Source organism: Uloborus diversus, chromosome 7, assembly GCF_026930045.1.
Source record: "Uloborus diversus isolate 005 chromosome 7, Udiv.v.3.1, whole genome shotgun sequence".
Classification (NCBI taxonomy): Eukaryota; Metazoa; Arthropoda; class Arachnida; order Araneae; family Uloboridae; genus Uloborus; species Uloborus diversus.
In genome coordinates this window covers 98,617,614-98,638,714 of record NC_072737.1, presented here as the reverse complement: position 1 = coordinate 98,638,714, position 21,101 = coordinate 98,617,614, and the positions used below count along the sequence as shown (strand labels likewise).

Sequence of the window (21,101 nt, the reverse complement as noted above, 5' to 3'; positions counted from 1 at the left end):
GACAGAGATCCAGACAGAGACTTTCAGCTTTATTAGTAAAGATTTTATGTCCAATATTTAAGAACAAATTTATTTTAGTTCTGCATTTTCAGTCTTTTTCCTTTTTTTCAAATTCAAACATCTGCCCCTGTTAACGCAAGAACGCATGTCAGCTGCTGATTATTTTTAACTAAAACTAATTTAATATTTGCTTTGCTTTTTTTTATCATAAGTTTATGACAACAGAAGCTGAAAGTGTAAATATTTTCAAATGATAAATGATGCTCTCGAAGGAATGTTTTCGTTTTTGACAGAACAAATCTTTCACAAAAATCGTTTTTATTATTATTATTATTATTATTATTTTGCAATCGCTATATTGCATTTTATTCTCTCACACTTCAAATACAGTGAAACCTCCCTTAACGGACACTCCCGAATAACGGACACCTCTAATTAACGGACATTTTTGAAAGTCCCAGTCCCTCAATATAGGCCATTCCATGTAATTCACTCTGAATAACGGACACACCGAATAACGGACAGTTATTTCACAAAAAATTTCCCTTGCGATCGTAGCACTTCCGGTTTTTTTTTCTTTTCACAAAATATCTTAGTAACTGCTTGCCTTACAAAGCTTTTCATCCTCCACAACTGATATTCCCCCCCCCCCCCTTCATTTCCTTATCACTGTTTCTTGGAATTAAAAGGGTGGTAATGGGCAGAAGCAGCAATTGGGGCTTAAAAGTTGGGGGCAGAAAAAAAAAATGAACTAAAAGACATAGTATTTTTTGCGAGCAGCAAAAAATGAAAAAGAAAAAAAAAAGTGTCATAATATTGTTACGGCTAGTTTTGAGAGTATTGAAACAGATAAATGAAAACTGATGTCAGTCTAACAATTAACGTACGTTTTTCTTAAGATTTTAATGAATTTTGTACACAATAACTATTCAAAAGTTTAGATAAAAAGGGGAAACTGGGTGCTTTTTCTAACTGGGGCTCTCGGGAGATGCAATTGAGCAGACCGGCGTCGGTAGTAGTCGGCTTTATGGCGCCGTGGTTTCGTTGGTTTGTTTAATTTTTAGATATGAAAAAGATTTGCCCATATTCAAGGTCATACTGCCAACTGTCAATAATGCAATAGTGATACTCCAGATAAAATAAATTAACCATAAAAAGTAGAGAATTTTCGGAAGCACTGAAATACAGTAAAAAATTGAAAAACTTTTTCCTGAGCAAAGGGAACACTGCAGACTTGCTAAGGTAAATGATTTAAATATTTATATTGAGAAACAGGCTTGTAATGCAAAAAAGAGATGTCAAACTGTTTTAACTGATTACTTTAATTGATTAAATGCTTTTTAAGACAAGTGCGTGCTGTCAGTATACCTTGATTAAGAAAAAACAGATTAATTACTCTTGACGTAAAATGTATTAAACCTTTCGCAATTGTTTCGATTGTGTTCTACAAAGAAAACAACAGCCCATTTTGAAAAAGATAAATTAAGTAGTTCCTCCTAATAGCGGACACCTCCCAATAACGGACAAAACTTCTAGTCCCTTGACTGTCCGCTATTCGGAGGTTTCACTGTATTTATTACTGTGTTGTTGAAAAGTGTTTCTTTGTTTAGATTTTATTTTCATATTTTTGTAATTAATATTGTTAAGAGTCCAGCCACTTCAAGAAATTCTTTACTGACGACACAGTTCTTGAGAAAACAGAGGAAATTTATTTACAACTATGTGCAAGAAATATCCTTAGCAGCCATAACATTAATCATAGTAATTAGGCAAATATCAATTAACACCGTAAGCACAACGGCCCCACACGTATTCACATTAAAATACGCAAAAGCACATCGCAAAGGTTAATACACACTTAAATCGGAACGCTGAAAACGAGACTCCACAGTTAGCGAACTGACTCCCTCATTCACAAGACGCCCAGCGTTTTATACCCAGCGAAGCAATTCTAGAAAATCCTACAAAGTTCTACAAATTTCTCATATTTTCTTCTTATTCCATTCACAAATCTTATCGTTCAGAAATGGGGGTACCGTATACTTCATTCGAATGTAAGGGGGTTGTATATTCATTACAAGAAACTATTTACAGCTTAAGTTACTACAATAATTTTAGATGAAGAATAATGGAATAAACGCCAAATTTAGCCAGATTACAGCAAATTAATCATAAAAATAATTACTATTTACAGATTTTGTAACAATCTGTTTGTTTCCAGCAGTTTATTTTTCATATTGATGATTGTCAGCTTGTTTCTTTCGTTTTGTTTTTGCTACTCGGTCTTTCATTAAATCCCCTTAATACTTCAAAAGTACAGTTAGTTTATTTTTGGGACAGTTTTAAATCAAAAATACTGTTAGTTTATTTTACATTAGAAATCACGGGACGCAGGAGCGTCCCGCCCCGCCAAGGAAACCAAACGTCAGCAGCCAACAGAAGCAAATCCACCGCCAAAGACGAAAGAAAATAAAAGGACCAAGAACAAGATTACACGACAGAAGTTGGGGTTTTTGGGGTTTTTCACCCCTCTGTATCTCAGCCCCATGAAGACCCCCGGAGTTGATTTTTGGTACACTCAATCTCTAGTGGCCCCTGACGCCGTAAGCCAAAATACAATCCGCTGGACCATCAGGGGGAGGAGGTATTAAAGTTATAAAATCGCTGTTCAAAAAAGTTTTCGCTTTCTTTGACAGGGCTACAGCCCAGACGAAAAAAGGAATCAAGCTGAAATTTCGCACACACATTCCTTGTGCCCTACTGATGTGCCTTTTGTGCCATTTGACCCTCTCCCCTTCCCCCTCGTTTTTACTCCCCAAATTGTACCTTCCCGGGGTTCTATCACAGCCCCACCCCCGGGGGCTACGGTAATGATTTTTTGTATACATATTCTTGGGGGTCATTGAGTACATATACAAAAATTCAACCCCCAGGGACATCATGGGCCGGAGTAATTACAGTTTGAAAATCACGAATTTTCCCTAAATTCTTATGTACTTACTCTCAGCTCATAGGGTTTGTTTATCTCGGACTGCAATTGCAAGGTTAGAACAGATCTAACAGTTATTCCAAAGTTGTCTTAGGAAATGAAATTTAATCAAGACTAAAACATATCCAACAGTTGCAACTAGACGTTAAATCACTGATATCACAAATTTGCCACAGCGACTGCGGATGCGCGCAGACTTAGGCTCATTGGGCTTTCTCTTTTCAGATTCTATGTTGTTTGTTTATACTTAAGCAGAGAAACAAATTAATGAATTAGATTAGAATGCTGTCTCCCCCCCCCCCCCCCCCAAGTTTTGCCGATACGAAATTTCCTTCCCCCTGTTTTTCAGTTTTGATATATTTATGGAGGGAAGAAAGTTTAAATGTCGGCTCGAAACTGGGGTTAAACCATTACAATATTTTACGTGACAAATTATATGAAACTGTACGCATATGAATACGGCAGATATAACTTTTTAATTGAAAGCGAAAAAGAGCACTTTTTTATTGGTTTGCTTTTTTTCTAAATTAATGGATTTTTCGCAAACAACACATAATGAATTGAAAATATATGAAATACGTGTGTGGATATCCGTGCTTTGCAGTAATTTGTTAGCTGAAAAAATTTTTGCAATTAATTTAAGTAAAGACTGTTAATGAGCTTAGTCCGCGCGCAACATGCGCATTAGCTATGGCAAATTTGGGATATCCGCGATTTGGCATCTAGTAAAGTTGTATAGATTTTCTGACACATTCAAATTAAAAATATTTAATGGCTTAGTTTTTTTTTTTTTTTTTGCCTTTTTGATAACATGCGTTATTTCGTTTTTTAAATGAACTTTTAAACAAAACTAGGTATTAAACAAGACAAAGACTTCTATCAAGAAAAAGATAAATTACCAAACAATTAAAATTATCCCATAAAACGTAAAATAATCCACGATTTAAGAAAAATGTAATTAAACAAAAAGTGAAAAGCTAGATTAAAATAGCCCTCAAGCTGTAAAACATTTAAAGAAACCTTCATGAAAATGTTGAATAATCTGTCAAATAAAGAAACTGTAATAGAATTTATGGCGAAGTTGTAAAATACTCGAAAACAATATAATTTAAAATATAGTATTTTATTATACAAGAAGTTTTCTTTGCAACAGAGAGGATACAAGGATTGCAATAAAATTTAAACCACCCAATTCTCGCAAAATGAACATAGAATTTTAGTAGTCAGAAAATAACTTGACGTAAAATTAGGCTAGTCATTATTGTTCCTTAAAAACACAAAATAGCGTTGTTTCAATTGAAAATTTTTTGACTTGAAGTTCTCAATTCTAAAAATACTGACAAAGTAATAATATCAATGCAAAAAGATGTGATATCTCATCAAAAACTACCCTGTTGTAAAAATTTCCCCGCCAAGAAAACCTTTTAACTTTTCCGCACAAAAAAGAAAACCTGCATCCTAAACCCAAAAACCCTCAGCCATAAAAAGTTATGATATCTAGTTTGCCCTCCAAGTATCTGCCAGTTATCATCCTCCCTCTTTTCCTTTTTCATCACAGCTACTTCCATTAGAATCTCCTTCCACCTTCAACTCCTCAGAAATATGGATAGATCTTTTAAATTGTTTATCTTGGCGGGTTGTTTGGCGGGAAGCTTTTGGCTCACCAAGCAACTACTTCACTTTGAAAAGCTTCCCGCCAAACAAGATAAACAATTTAAAAGATATATCCATATTTCTGAGGAGTTGAAGGTGGGATGAAGTTCTAATGGAAGTAGCTGTGATGAAAAAGGAAAGGAGGGAGGATGATAGTTTGGCAGATACTTGGCGGGCAAACTAGATATCCTAACTTTTAATGGCTGAGGGTTTTTGGGTTTAGGATGCAGGTTTTCTTTTTTGTGCGGAAAAGTTAAAGGTTTTCTTGGCGGGGAAATTTTTACAACAGGGTTGTTTTTGATTAGATAAAATTTACGCTAAATTTGTTTCCTCTTGACGTGTGTGTAGTCCTATCTCTTCCTATTTTTTCCTACTTTTTTAAGTGATTTTTTTCCTACTTTTCCTATTTTTTTAATTTTTGATTCCTTATTTCCTACTTTTTTCCACCAAAAAACCACTTCGGGGTCTGGAGAAAGAAATGTACATTTAAAGTAGTAGTAGATATCTGATAAACTAAATTGAACACTCCTTAATTAAAACACTTTTTATAATTTCAGCTAATACCGAAAATACCGGTATTTTACCTCAGCAAATACCGGTATTTCGAAATTGCCAAATGAGCTCTTAATACTAGTGTTCGGTATGCCGGTATTGCAATCACTAGTAATTCTATTTCCAAGCTTAGATATATCCAGTAAAGCTCATAACGTCACTATTTCCATTTTTTACTCTGAAAAAGAAAGTACATAATCACAAAGTTGGATTGCAACTTTTTCATTTGATTAATCCATTTACTATGACCTTGCCACTTAATCGGTAAATGTAGTCGAGGAAAACGTTTTATAGTTAACTCTTGCGGAGCAACAAAGGGTTCCTGAAATATGTCGACCACGTGCAGGTGTGCGTCATCACTGATCTTATATAATTTTCAGAGTTACGGATTGTTTTTTTTTTAGTGTATGTCAATCAATAGTGTATGTCAAGGTACGGTTTTCTTCTTCCTTTTCTGGAAGTATTGCCCTTTTCCTCCTCGCAGTTTCGATTCTCATAAATCGGTTGGCTTTTCACGTTGAGGAAGAAGTAAAAAGAAAATAGATAATTTTTTGTGAATAAATTATTTTATTGATTTGAACCTTAGCCCGTGATTGACAGCGTAGAGATTTTCTGTTATGCTTCCTAGTATATTTTGTAAACACAATGAAAATCTTTTAATTGCAGAGCATCAGGGCTTGATTACCGCACACAGGCCGAACAGGCTTGGGACCCCATCTTTCTACCTAAGGGGCCTCTAATTTTGTAAAAACGTATGCATAGCGTTCAAGAATCATGCATTTTGAAGATAAATAAGTAGAGACGTACCGAGTAGCACTTCAGCCGAGTACCGAGTATCAATTATGTTTTAACTAGAACCATCGGCACACACGTGATGAATTTCGAACACATTGGAATACTAGTATAGACCTCCATGTCCATTAATAGTTTTTAAAACAAAATTCTAGCGAAAATTTAATTAATCATTACTTAAAATTTTTTTATTTATGTCAAAAAAGTTTACAAAAAGCTATTTTTAAATTAAAAGCAAACAAATAAATGAAAGGTATGACTAATCAGGTTGGAATCAAAACAAATTATATCAATCTATTATAGTTGCTAGTCCGCCAAACATAAATAATTTTTTAAAGCAAATAAAACGTTAAAAGCACAAATGTGCAGGAACACTGTTGACACGTGTTTCTGCATTACAAGGAACGTCTTTTTCAGTGCATAAAATGAGAGCTAAATGAATGTAAAGACATCCGACAAAACAGAAACATCCGACTTTTGTCGGGTGTCTTTAAATCCATAAGCTCGCATTTTGTGCATTTTAAAAGGCATTCCTTGTAAGCCAAAACACGTGCCTGCTGTGTTCCTGCACATTTATTTTTTTAACATTGTTTTATTTTTTAAACGAAGGTATTTTTATCTTTCTTATAAATAATTTTTGTTTGAAGCAAAAATTCGTTTAATAATATAAAATACTTTTGTTCCATTTTTAATAAGTTTAATTAACTTTGTGGACATTAAAATAAAGATTTATTCCATTGAATCATAACAAACTTCATTATTTTCAAAATTAAAATTGGACTTCTAAATTTGAATCGTAAATGACTGCAGTATATCATCTGCTTGAATTTTTTTATTAATTGTAAAATCTGTCTTGAACAGTATTCAATTTTTTACAACTACTCGGTATTGGCCGAGTACCTGATCAAAATCTGGCCGAGTACCGAGTAGTTACCGAGTACTCGGTACGTCTCTAATAATAAAAATAATGATTCATTGAGGGAAAACTCTTTTATTTTTTGTATTTCTCTTATTTAGTTGGCTGTATAAGAAAGCTTTATTTCTTGATAATTTCATGCAAAATTAAGTATAGTTACTGTTTTTTCTTCCATAAATAAACTGACTAATGATACTAAAAAGTTTGATAAATGACTTATTTTTCTTTTGAATATTTGTGTGCGGGCGAGAGGAAATAAGCGTTTTACTATTTAATTGAACTGTAAAAATATTAAGTTATAAAATAGATGCAAAAAAAAAAAAAGTAGTGGCGGTGATAGCCATGTGTAAACAAAGCGACTGCACACGGTACAAAAAAAAAAAAAAAAAAAAAAAAAAGTGGGGAGCTATCCCAACATAACATAAAAATTCAACATTATTTTGTGCTGACAAAAGGACCTTGGACCTTACTTTTAGTTAGTCGGGCCTTGCAGAGCTCATGTCTGCTCAGCGCACATCAGTTACCCAGAACGACAAATTTAACAGTTGTCCAGTTGAAAGTTCCCTTGTCCGGTTTGGAAAGGCTGTGTCTGAATTTCCGTGACCCACGCTGTTAAAACCAGGAGTGCCATAGGGGTAAAGAGTTTCACCCTGGGGTGAAGAAACAGTGCCTCAGGGTGCAACAGAGGCTAGGCAGTGTCGTCAAGGTGCTTTTGGTTCCTCAGTGGGTGAACGATGTTAACAAAAGTGCTAAAAGACCATTCAATAGGAGAGCGACTCGTTGCGCATGCGCTCTGACTTATCGTCCAACTACAACTTCAGTTGAATGGCGAACGAAGGAAGTTGCAACGAAATTTACTTTCACATTGAATGAAGTACAAAACTGAAAATTTCGTGGATTAATCTTCGAAATCTCGCGAAAGTAAAGGCATTTGATCATATTGTAGCACTTCGAGCTTTCGAACATATTTAAAGTGTTTAAAGTATGTTGAGAACTGCTTATTGTTCCGTTTACCTTATTAAATATTTAATATCTTGCTATTTATATGCTGCAAAACTGTTACCTAAAACTATCTATCAGTTACTATCTTGAACAACGACAGCATTAAAAATAAAAACGTTTAAATCAGCTGATAATTGAATAGCTAATTCCGGAACAAAACTGCATCGACATAAGCAGCCTATATACCAATGTCTATTTCTTCTCAATGAAATAACTATGTTGAGGAAACGAACAGAGCAGCAAAGGCGGGGGGGGGGGGACCTCGTGAAAGAAATCTCTCTCACTCAGTGTTTGACTCATGAGTTTCATATCACATCGTGTTTTGGTTAACGTATCTTTCTTAAGCATTGGTTTCCTAGAAGCGAACACGCTTAGCGTCGGCGTCGTTCCTTGCCGAGGCGAAAACTTGATTCTTCTGCTCATGCGCGCCCGAGCCAATTCGGCGTTCTGAGTGGTCACGTCGGAATCCACTTGACTTTGATTTCAGCGTTACGTCGATGAGCGACGTCGAAGATCGGCGATTCGCTTCTAGGAAACCAAGGCTTTAGGCGTTATGGCATGAAGCGAATGTAGTTATCTACTCGTTTTTATTTTTAATCTGATGGAAAACTTGACATTGGAAAGAAGGGCTTTTAAATTAGTATTTATCTTCTACGCATAAGGATACTCAAATATCGAATCTTATAATAAGTATTGATATGTTACTCTCGATTAAAATTTTAAACGTTTATGAAACGCTTTTATTTTCCCATGATTCTAATCTAATGTTGTCTAATATTTCTGGTTGTTCCGGCAAATGATTCATGAATACCTTCCCTGTTCATTTTCAATACGGATCATGCAGTAAAAGTTGTCAACAACATATTAATTACTGAGCAATCCAAGTGGTGTGAATATAAGAAAGTTAGAGCACGAACAGACAAATTAAAATCATGAACACTTCTAAACTATGTTCGAAAGTTGAAATGTGATCAAATGCCTTCGTATATATAAATCAAAATAAATAAAACACAATTGTATTCAAAAACGCACACAACACGGGGGGGGGGGGGAATCTCTATAGGAAGCAATAAAGGTGTCATTTTTCTCACCCAGGGTACCATCTTTCACCTACATTGCACGTTGGGTGAAGGGAGCCAGTTTTTCACCCTCGCTAAGGGTGCAATTTCGGCTCCGTATTGGGTGCCGCTGGTGAACAAGCGTTTCACCCCTGAAAGGTGCCAAACGCAACCTGTAGTTTTAACAGTGCATGTGAAAAAAAGAAAAAATCAGAAGTCGTTGATGATGTTGCTATTCAAAAATCAATCTTCAAGAGGCCTCGAAATTATTGTGGGCCTAAAGCCTCACTTTTGGTTAGTCGGGCCCTGCTTCTAGAATTTGTTCTTTCTTTTTATTATTGTAAACTTTTATCTTTGTGATTCACTTACTTCCCTAATTTATAGATGTTCAGTAAATTTTTGAGCGATATTATGCTGTCAACTCGCGATAGCTCGAAGTCCCAAGGTACCGGCAAAAACGTTCACATTATGGGAAATTCCCGCAGCCTTCTTAATACTTTGGGAGCCAATGATAACTTTGAGATAAGGGAATATTCGCTTTGTAACGGACAACTCCTTGGTAACGAATTTCTCAATTTTGCACAAAACACCCCACAATCGCTCGAAATTAGTCGGACCTTAAATATATGGCGTCTTTTAGGCCTACGCCCATTTGCCCCAAACGTTAATCTGGGCTTGTCTGCAAGAATCAGACACAAAGCAAAGGTGGGCACATGGTAGAAATGATCTTTTATTACTACGGGTCGAACCTCCATATATATCGAACTTCCACATATCGAAATTTTCTATATATCGAAATCTCAGCAAATTTCTATGTTCATTATATAGAAAAATTATTTCTATATATCGAAAAAATATATACCGAAATTTCTTTCGAGACATTCGTAGATTTTTTTTCCACTTTAGATTGTCTCATGACAAATGAAGGTTAGAGGAGAAAATTACGTTCACTAAAGGTTGCTACGGAACTCATAAGAAATCTGGGGTTGAAGGCTGTGTAGTTAAGTCGTTGTTCCGTTCTGAAGTTATTAAATTCCCTCAAGTTTATTTCAAATCTTAGCTGTAATCAGTAACACTGTAAAATCAGTTTCAAATTATCCCTTTTGTTTGTTAATTATCATTTCTAGTCTTAGCTTCAGTAAAAATCATTCAAGTTAAGTAGGTTGAATTTTTACTTTTCTCTCGATCACATTGTTAAAACGAAAATCCCCTAATGTTGAAATTAGGTTGAATTGCCGAAGAATGTCAAGATGTATGGTTGGCGTAAAAATGTAATTTCTGTTAATTTTTTAGTCATCAACTTTCATTTAATCCAATACTCGTATAAATTATAAATTGAGTTTCATACACGAAAATTAGCTTTTATTTTAATGTTTTAAGATACTTTTATGATAAAATACGATCATTTCCATATACCGAAATTTCCATATTTCGAATTTTTTCCCGGAAATTTGCTACTTCGATATATGGAGGTCCGACTGTATTTCTACTGTGTGCTCGTTGTTCGCAGTTTTCTAGAGCTTGTATATACGCCACCTCGTGATGATTTAAGAAATTAGCCAAAGAGTTAAAACATTCCATTCCTCCTTTGGGGTAAAAATACAGTTTGTGATGTTTTTTGTAATCCGAAAGAATACCAATGAGAAATCCCAAAAGCATGAAGAAAAATTATTGTCATTCACTAAGCTTAAAAGCAGGTTATAAGTTTTATTTTACCTTTTTCTTCTGTTAATCGGAGCTCTGAAATGGATCGTTCTAAATAATTAAATTGATGTTATTGATTGCATTTGATATCAGTTTTTAAATGAAATGTTATAAACTATTCATTTTTTATGCAAACAAATAACCGATCAATGCAAGAACCTGCATTTGTTTTGGAACACCTCCATTTCAGAATCCTTTATCATTCACTGCCTTCTTTTAAATGCAAAGAATTACCTTACAAGTTGACCGACCGAGAATTCAGCATTGAAACAGCATAACGTGCAATAACTGAGCTTAACACTAATAGCTCATTGCGTGCAGCTTAGCCTAGATTCAAAACCGTAAAGTCAACCTGCGATCTTAAATTTTGAAGGTGGTGGGAGGCCGTTATGTAAAAGAAACGCCCTTCATGGCCTACCGCTAATGTAACAGAAAGGAGTATTATTAGAAATGGATGTGTTCGTCGAATCGTCGCATCTGGGGGGGGGGGAGGATATTCATCAAATGCGTTTTTGGATTCGCTGCACTGTTTCAAGTTTTTGTTCGGGTTGCGCAATAGATGAAAGTTTTCACACGCAGGACCGTCATTTAGGATTCCAGAAACAATGTAATAAATTTTATATGTACTTTGTTGTTTTTTCCTATAAAGTGTATTGAATATGTACTCTTTGCTCTCGCCCCTCTGGGATTTTTTTGAAATGGCAGGCATGATCACAAGATTCACAGGATCCTTTTAACAGACATATCTTTTGTTATTTTGCGCATGCGACTTAAGTCTTTAATCTTTGTATGCTTTTAAAAATTTTCGACTTAGCTAGAAGTCATCATTACGATTTTAGTCAGAAAACTGAAATGGACTGAACCCTATCAATTTCAATTGGTAGGGAGATAACTGAAATAAAACTTCCCGTTCAGACTAAGAAAAATGAGTTTTGCATTACTGAGGTATTCAAGTTATTACCTAAGTGATAAAACTCAGGAGGAACACCTAAAAGGCTAAAACACATATTCATGAGTAATTGCAATATGTTTTTTTTTTTTTTTTTTGGTGAGCAAAATGCCTCACGTTAAAAGTTGGCTTTCGTTTTTTCCATTTTTTGATGGAATTGTTTCACATTCATTGTATTTTTGCTTGAACTAAGATGTTCAAATAAAAGTAGATCGTACATATTTGTTTTTGTCTTCGAATTGAGCTGTTTTTTAAAGCCAATCAAGTGCCAAGTTCTAAAATTTCGAAAAACGCATTTTTACCGTTATATTAAAATTTTTCAATAGGGATTGAACTATTTCATACCGAAAGGAACTCATTTAGGTATAGTATTTCTTTCAGTAAAAAGTGTTATAATTCCTATGAAACAATTTAATATGATCATATGTGTGTGTGTATGTTTTTTTTTTTTATTATTATTATTAAGAAATTTTAGTGTTTGACTGGTTTCTAAAATGAAAAGTTGTATTCAGTTTTTTTATAATCTAGCGATCCTTAGTTTTTTTAATTCTTTCATTTTTAAATCGGGAATTTAATTCTAGTCGTTGCGTATAAATAGATTTTCAATGATACGATAGACCGTCAAAGATTCGAACGCACATTTCAAAGCTCTCTCAGCCGAAAATCAGTGATTTTACCATGTTTTTCTTAACTCGGTTTGTTGTTATATATTCGGGTCAAATCTTGTCATTAATTTTAAACTAACTTTCCGATGAGCTAGAGAACCCTGATATTTTACAGAAAAATTAGGTCGTCAACGCACTCCCCTCCCCAATAAAATAACAATAATAATAAATCGCGATCATAAAAACGGACCGTTTTTAAATACAAATAGATGTAAAAACGTCAAATATCATCGATATTGTCACTTTAATTGAAAATATTCGGTTAAAACTGACAGGTATTTATACAAAATCAAGATAACTCTAACTAGAGATTCAAGAAAAGGACTCAAATGAGATTGGAAGAGAGTTGCTGTAGTGCAGCGGTTCCCAACCGGTGGTTCGCGAACACCAGGGTTTCGCGAGAGGTTTTCAGGGGGTTCGCGAAAAAAATATTGTAATGGCGGAGTTTTAACATGCCTGTTTCTGATGAAGTCTCTTAGCAAGAAAATATTTGCATACTTGCTGGCATATTTTACATTTGAAGAATTTAGTATCATTGCAAAGCACCGGTTTTAGCGCTTTCATTGAGAATGATAGCCCTGAACCAGGGGCGGATACAGAAAAATGTTTTGGAGGGGGCACAGGAAAATGAGTAGTTCCCCCCCCCCATGTACAATGTTTCATAAGAAAGTTTTCATGACTTTATTTTTTGAATTTCTTTTGGATCAATTCAGGCCAATGAATATACTCTTCTAAGTACATAAATATTATGCCCTAATATACTTTGAATGTGGACGTAAAACATTTTAAACGTTACAAGCCAACAAAAAACTAAACCCTGTATAATGTTACCAAGATGCTATACAATGAGCGGTTTTTATTAGAAACATTGTCATTATGATTATAGCACGAGGGCTAGGTTATTAAATAAACCCATGCGTTATTTGAGTTTTTTTAATTTAATTTACATTTTAATATTATGTGATAAAGAAAATCCTAGTTAACCAATAATTAACATTTTTAATAAAAATGTTAATTATTTGTTCCATCATAGAATTAATGGACGAAACGCGATATTACGTTGCCTTGAATTTGAAACCAGCGAGTTAAATGTATTCTGCCACTCTGGCCTTTGACTCCAGTGTTACTGCTTTAGCAAACAAAACTACTTTTACTCAAAATATCCTGTGTGTGTTTTGTGTTCTTTTCAAATAATTACCTATATAAAAAAATTCTATAGAGAAGTCAATTAAAAATAATTTAAAAAATAATTAAATTAATTCATCCTTGGGGGGAGGGGGCACAGGACCCCTGTGCCCCTCCTAAAATCCGCTACTGCCCTGAACCCATCGTGCTGAAACAGCTATACTTATGAATACAATGTCCTCGGATGAAAGAATTTGAAAGCGTTCGTTTCCTCAGAAGCTTTTGATCGGAAAGATTTATTAAACTTAATGGAAACATTACATGGGAGCATATGCCGAGCGTCTCAAATATTTTGTTTAGTTTCTTTACCATTTGGGTCCGACGAACAGCTATCGCTCTTTTCTTGTGTTGAGTCAAAAATGTACAGAAGTGAGATCACGCTGTTGTTTGTTGCTATAGTTTTCACACTACATAGACTACAATTTACTTCGAGCTTCATTGTTGAAAAGGAGAAAGAATGATTAGCTTCCCAAAAATACCACAGGAAGTATGAAAAATTTAATTACTTTAGAAATTTTTCGTGGGTGAAACTTTCGCAGTGTGAGGTTTACACCAAAAAAAAAAAAAAAAAGCAACGGAATTTAACCATACAACCTATTTGCGCTATATGTAAATAAGGAATTTATGAAATTTGTGTAGAAAATTTCTCTTGTAGTAAGTGAGCTTAGAATTTTTTTTTTTGTTTGTTAATTTCTGTTTGTGTAAAAATTAAGAGTAAATGCATATATTGAAAAATAGATGCTCTATTATTTTTTAAAGTACGCATTTTACAGCTAGGCTCATAGGGCTAGAGATACTTTTCATTTTACTGGAAGAAAAAAGTTCATTAGTTAATCGGAGACAGTTCCCTGAAAAGTATTTTAAAGATCATTCTTTAATTGACTTCTGATTTAGTGATAGTACGTGTCATCAATGTACCCTTGTGTCAGAAAAATTTCAGCCAAACTTTGAGCATCTTAGTTCCACAAATATCCCATTTAAAAAAACTTTTTCAATGTTGATTGAAACTCAACACAGAATAATCAGTTTATTTTTTGGTGAATGTTTTGCATTCATTTTTTAGCGATCATTTTAGTTCGTAGCAGCATTTATAATTCTATATTTTGCAATTTTATTTTCGTTCTTGTTATAAACTATGGAGCAGCATCAAACTAAAAAAGAACCTGCCAAATTTTATTGTCTATGTGTTTGTGTGTGCACGCGTTTTTTTTTTTTTTTTTTTTTGCTTGTTACTTATTATCTAGTACCCAAGGGGTTCACCAATTTCTTTTAGAGTTTGGAAGGGGTTCGCAAGAGCGATAAGGTTGGGAACCGCTGCTATAGTGCGATCTTATTTTGACCAAAAAGAAACACATGATCGCCAATTCTTGCAACTAGGACCAGACCCAATATTTCAAAATTTTCCGAAGGGGGGGGGGGGTCAAAGGTTTTGTGTTCAATACACTTTTCTGAAAAGACAACAAATTCATAAAAAATGCCTGATTTTAAAATGTTTCTAAAATTCAGAAGGAGGGACAATAGACTGCCCCCCCCCCCCCTCTGATCGTCCAAATGGCGGGCTTTACTAGCACTTGATTTGTTTAAAGCCACTATATTCAGGGAGCTGACACATACAACATTTTGGTTCCGAAATTGTCGGGGGGGGGGGGGGGCTAAATTAGTTTTTGTACAAAAGCCTCTTTGCAGAAAACTGGTGCCAAAGCTTTATATGTGTTGCGTGATTGATGTTTGATTTTTTTTATTCTGTAAATAAAAAAGATTTTATTTATACAAATTAAAAACAAATGAGCTGTGAAAATGAGGTCCATTACGGTGAACATTTTCCCGAGACATTTTTGCTGAATTTGTGAACTAAGTTATCCTCATAGATTTACCGAAAATGACATTTTACTCATTTTATCATCAATATTATAATGTATTCATAAATGCTAGAAACACGTTTGGGGTCCAAAGCTGTCTTGGAATTTAAATGTCGGATAAGTCGGCCTGTTCATCTAAATGACTACCAACGAATCAAAGGGTACTAGATTCGTTGGTAGTCATTTTCAATGAAATGGATCAGCCATTGGCGACTGCTTAGCTAGAGCTTTAATTTTTTTAGACAATTAACTAGAGAAGACTGTTTCTAGTGCAATGAATGTTGTAGTTTTCATCACAACTATTTACATGAACCAAATCATTATTTTTAATGATATTTTTAGTTAAATTTTAAAATATCGCATCGACATCGAGAAAACATTGACCCTATCATCGATTCTGAAATCATCGATGTTTCGAAAGCATGGACATAGATGCCACATCCCTAATTTGATTGCATGTATCTCAAATTTCAATATACATATCTATGTTTTGTTATGGTTTTCTGTAGTATTTTACTAGACCATTTCTCTCGATAGGTCATTGTGAAAACCAAATGTCGTCTGAAAAAACAAATTCAAGTAAAAATGAAGTAAGTTATTTCAATCATTATAATTATATCTTTCAAGGGCTCCATAACCATACCATACAGGGCCGGATTTAAGCGAGGGCATGCGGGGTTACTGCTCCAGGGCCTCCACAACAAAGGGGCCCCCACAATAAAATTTTCACAAAATATCCTAACTTTCACGGGTCAAAAATATTGGATGTATACATATATATTAAAATATTCGAATATATATCAAAGTATCGGATATTTTCGAAAATATGATCTTTTCGAACCCAGATTAGGGGCTTCCACTCCTTCGTTGCACCGGGGCATCCACACTTCCAAATCTGGCCCTGATACCGTAGTTTTGAAACAATTGCAAAGCAACTCTTAAAATAGGCTTCTTATTTTAGAGTGAAACGACATCTTCCGGACCAACAGTGATGTTTTTGTGGGTGTGGAACTGGTTTGCTACTTTACCAAAGACTGTAACAAATTTGTATGCAGATCTCAAGGTATTATTTGCCATTTTCAAGTATTATTGCATGAGTTCACGTTCATTTTGATACTGTGTTAGTTTTATTTTTCTTTCGAAATAAGATGAACAAAAATGTTTTTTTTTTCTTTTATGTAAAAAAACCCCTCACGAATGTCCCGCATTAAATATGACTTAGTGGTATTTGTAATAAAAATAAGGCCTACATTTTTAATTTTTGGGTTCAACGATGCCCTCATCAATTTTTCGCAGCACTCCTCCCTCCCCAAATCGCGAACCCCTATTCAAGAGACTAGAATCCTTTTAAAATAAATGACTTCTATGAAAATTTCAATGGTATATTCTGGCTTATGACCCCCAACCCCCACATGTGCACCCCAACTTTAGCCATTTAGCCATTATTATTAGAATAAATTGCTGAAATATTAGCTCATCAAAGTGTCTGACGGCTTTTCTCTATTGCAGATCTTTATATGCAGATATCATAGTTGTTGGTGCCCATCCCCCAAATGTAATGCCTCCCCCCCCCCCAAAAAAAACCGTATATTTTTGACAAATCCTTTTAAAATAACTGAAAATTTCAACAGTGTAGTCTACCCGATGCCCCCCCCCTTTACATGAGCACCCCTTTTTAGCTATTATAATAATAATTTGCTGGAATATTCACCTTTCAAGATATCCACTGGCTTTTATCTATTGCAGATAACACAGCTGGGATGCCCATCCTCAAGAGCGATGACCCCTCCATTAAACTTACAGACCACTTCCTCTCCTTTCAAAAAAATGTGACCCCCCCTTCCCCCCACAAAAGAAACTAAAATCCTTTAATATACCTTCTCAAAAATTCAATGGTGTAGTCTGCCTCCTTACTTTCATGACCTCGTCACCGTCATGGGCAGGACCTGATTATCGCACAGGCCTACTAAACCTGGGCCTGGGACCCCCTCATCCTAAGGGACCCTAAATTACTTAAAAAATTATGTATAACATTACAACAAAACGAAAAGGACCCACATTTTTTAAATAATAGTTAAAAAATAATTTGTTATTTGGAACAAAAACTTTCTTAAAAGTAAATTTTTATTCATTCTGCAAGTAGCCAATTTACCATGTCACTATTTTTAGGGAATAATTCCCTATTAATTCGAAAGAGATTCATAGTTTTACATGATAAATGATTTACATTGTCTCTGATTGACAAAGAAGACCCGAAACCTGTAAATCAACCACTGCATTCCGCTACGAGCCTTCAGGGGGCCTCAAAATTATTGCGGGCCTAGTGCCTTACTTTTAGTTAGTCGGATCCTGTTCATGGGTACCTCTGCTTTAGCTGTTTATTGCTGGAATATTCACTTATCAAGATATCTGATGGCTTTTCTTGACTGCAAATCCTAATATGCAGATGATATAGCAAGGGGTGCCCATTAGGGTGGGCCGAAAAAACTTTTTTTGGAAATCTGTTTTTTGATAGTGTGGAAAAGTTGCTATGTAGGCCCGTTATTACCCATAAAAAATTTCGCTAAATTTGTTTAATATTTAGCCGGCGCTATTTGACCTCGAAAAACTGAAAAAAAAGGGTGAAAATGCACTTTTTCAAAAAAAAGGGGGGGGGGGGGAGTCGAAAATAAAAGTTTGCAGCTATTTTCAGCAAACATTAGAAGTATCTGTCAGTGAATTAGTTGAATTCCTCAAAGAATTTATACATTTCATAGAATATTTAGCTACGCTCCTTTAAGACAGAAACATTGGAAAAATGAAAAAAAAAAAAAAAAAAATTAAAAGTAGTTTCGAAATAAGTAAATACTGAAATGTTACCCAATACGTTACTTAGAAAAAACAGTGAAAATTCAATCAATTTTATGCGACATTTGTACGCCAATTTTAAAAAATGTACACACTCAAATAGAAAATAGTTCCATAAGATGCTAATTTTTTAATCTTCGGTTCCAATTGTTTCTCCTGGATAATAAACGGCGCTCAACTACTTCTATTATTCCTAAGATTATTTTATAACTATTTTATATATATTTGACAAATAGAGCCCTTGAGTATTAAAAAAATGGGAATCCTCTGAAGTCCTTTAAACTGATTAATGAATTGAACGCAAGTATTCTTCTTTTTCTCAAGCCATTTCTTCCTCTCGATTTTATAACCCACTTACGAGACAAAACCCCCCGACAAGAAATGCTGTAATTCTACACCTCCACAGCTGGGAATTAAGCAATTAAAGGGGTCCTCTCTTGAGTCCAATGTCCACAATGAGTTGCCACTGAGGCATCTTGTACTGGAATTGGACGGTTGCACAAAGTGGCCACATTCATATTCTGGAGCTATCGAACAACTTCTTAGAGATTGTGAAAAAAATCTGGTGGTCAAATTTGATAAAATTGACTGAAATCTTCTGGTTTTGGACATGGAAGATATAAAAATGTAAGTACTGAACAACAATATTTGTATAGAATCTGTCTTGCCGTAAAAGATGGTAGTTGTCCTTCAAGCGTGGCTGACAGTAGCCCAGGCAAACTCGGTCAGTCATGCGTGATGGCTGACAACTACAAACCGTTTGTTACGCTTGTATATAGGCACTCCAACTTCCATCAGAAAACCTTACGATGCTTGTAAAGTATGTGATTTTAGTTTATGCTCCAATGTGGTTTAAAATAAAAATGAAACCGAACTGCCAGTACCGCGCCCAACATTTTTGGAAAATGATTTTTCTTGCAAGGCAGTTTCCAGACAACGTTAAGGAGATAATTTTCAAAGTTCTCTCAAGTAATGCATATTTCGCTCATCCTGAACAGCTACTGTTGACGATGTTGTTTGACTCAAGAAAATACATTCGGGAATTAGCTGTCAGGCGCATTCTGAACTCTAGAAATAAGAAGACGAAGAGCTCGGATAGTGTACGATTTTTTGAGCTTCCTAAACTCAATTTTGAAGCTGTTGATTATGTTGATTTAGTTGATTGGGAAAACTGTGTTGTAACAGATCCACCTCTTACAATGCATCTAAAAGACCAACAATGGAAAGAAATGTGCAAAGAACATTCTACAGAGTTTACTTTCGAGAAATTTCCCTGTCACACGCAAGCTGTGAAACGTTGTGTGAAACTAATAACCGAAGCTGCAATAAAAGTTCGTGGTGAAACTGCACGAGATGGATACATCCGTGCTAAACTTCAAGCTAGGAAAGAACTTCAATCTTTGATAACAAGGGACAATATTATTCCAAAAAATAATATTCATTATGCATGAGGTATTAAAAATCAAATTTGAAGATTTCTTTTTTTAAATTTTATTATCTATATATGTAGTTCTCGAAAATGTATGATACTATTGCGTGGTAATAATTACTATGATTAATGGTGCTATTTAATTAATTAGTCTATGATTTAATTTTGAAAAATAATTTTCACATTGGTTTTTAAAGAAATTCAATATTTTTTCATTTTTCTCCAATTTTTGATGTCAGAAAGGAGCGGTTAAATGCTCATTAAAATCAATGAAACATTCTATGGGCTGGAACTGGCTCATTATATAACATTTTCGGTGCATTCCAACAAAATATTTGGAATTTAGTTTTTTCAAAAAAATTTCGACAAAAATTCATTTCTCTCTTTTTTTTCGGTTTTTCAGTGTCAAATAGCGCCGGCTAGATATTTTTTAATGCCCAAGAAATTCTTTGAGTGCTAACTAGCTCACTACGCAACTTTTGCGCGCTATCCAAAAATTGATTTCGATTTTTTTTTCCGGCTTATTTCGGCCCACCCTAGTGCCCATCCAAAGATGTAGTATAACTAGATGCAAAATGCTCCCAATAAAAAAAAAATCCATATAAAGAGGCTAAAATTCTTTCAAAACAACTTCTTTGAAAATTTCAATGGCATAGTCTTCCTCATGACCTTCATCTCCTCCAGATAGGCACCCCTGCTGTACTAATTATTATTAAAATTAATTGCTGGAACAGTTACTCACCGAGATGGGCAATGACTCTTTTCATTACAGATAATTTACTTATGTAATATGCATTGTATTTATAACCTTTGTAACTCCCCCCCCCCCTACTGATCTATTGACATGTCTTAGAGCAGTTTATAGTAGTGTTCAACCATATTAGGGACAAATAATTAGTTTTTTAATGTTCTCTTCATATTACACAATAATGATTACACTGTAACTTTCAAAATATTGCAATCTATTAGAGTTCTTTTTATGTGATATTTTAGTATGAATTAAAAATCAGAAGAGAGGCTGAAATTTGTGTAAAATTATAACCCTCAGACATATGGGTTAACCATCTATACAGAATAGAAATTTCAAAAAAGTTTTTAGAAAGGGGGGGGGGAGTAGTGTTTCTAAAATCTGTCTGCTGATTGTGAAAACTTTTAATCAGCCAGAAATTTATTAGATCATTATGTAGTATTTTAACTAGCTTTATGTACATGTTTGGGGAAGTTGGTGAATAGTTTTGATTGCATTAATAATCATTTTTAATACAAATTAAATGATATTTTTCAATTTATGTTGACTTGTTATTTTGCTTGAATTTATTTTTCCCTTATTTGATTTATCGTACATTATGTTTAACACATTGTTTGCTTGTTTTCCTTAGTTTTGGTAATTCAAAAACTCCTCCTTTTCCCATTGAACTGACTTCAGAATGTTTGAAACGTTTTTTTCTATTCTTTTGATTGACCAATAACATTGTTCTGATTTTTCCACCATAGGGGCTAG

General features: G+C 34.5%; 1 protein-coding gene across 3 annotated transcripts in view; it reads left to right on the top strand.

The window, feature by feature from the left end:
* LOC129225657 (uncharacterized) overlaps window positions 1-21,101 on the top strand; it is a 90,588-nt gene that overhangs the window by 56,931 nt on the left and 12,556 nt on the right. For all 3 annotated transcript variants that reach the window (XM_054860131.1, XM_054860133.1, XM_054860132.1), the window contains exons 2-3: window positions 15,862-15,914; window positions 16,286-16,387. In XM_054860131.1, the coding sequence (XP_054716106.1) occupies window positions 15,862-15,914; window positions 16,286-16,387 (155 nt within the window). The remainder of the gene's footprint in view (window positions 1-15,861; window positions 15,915-16,285; window positions 16,388-21,101) is intronic.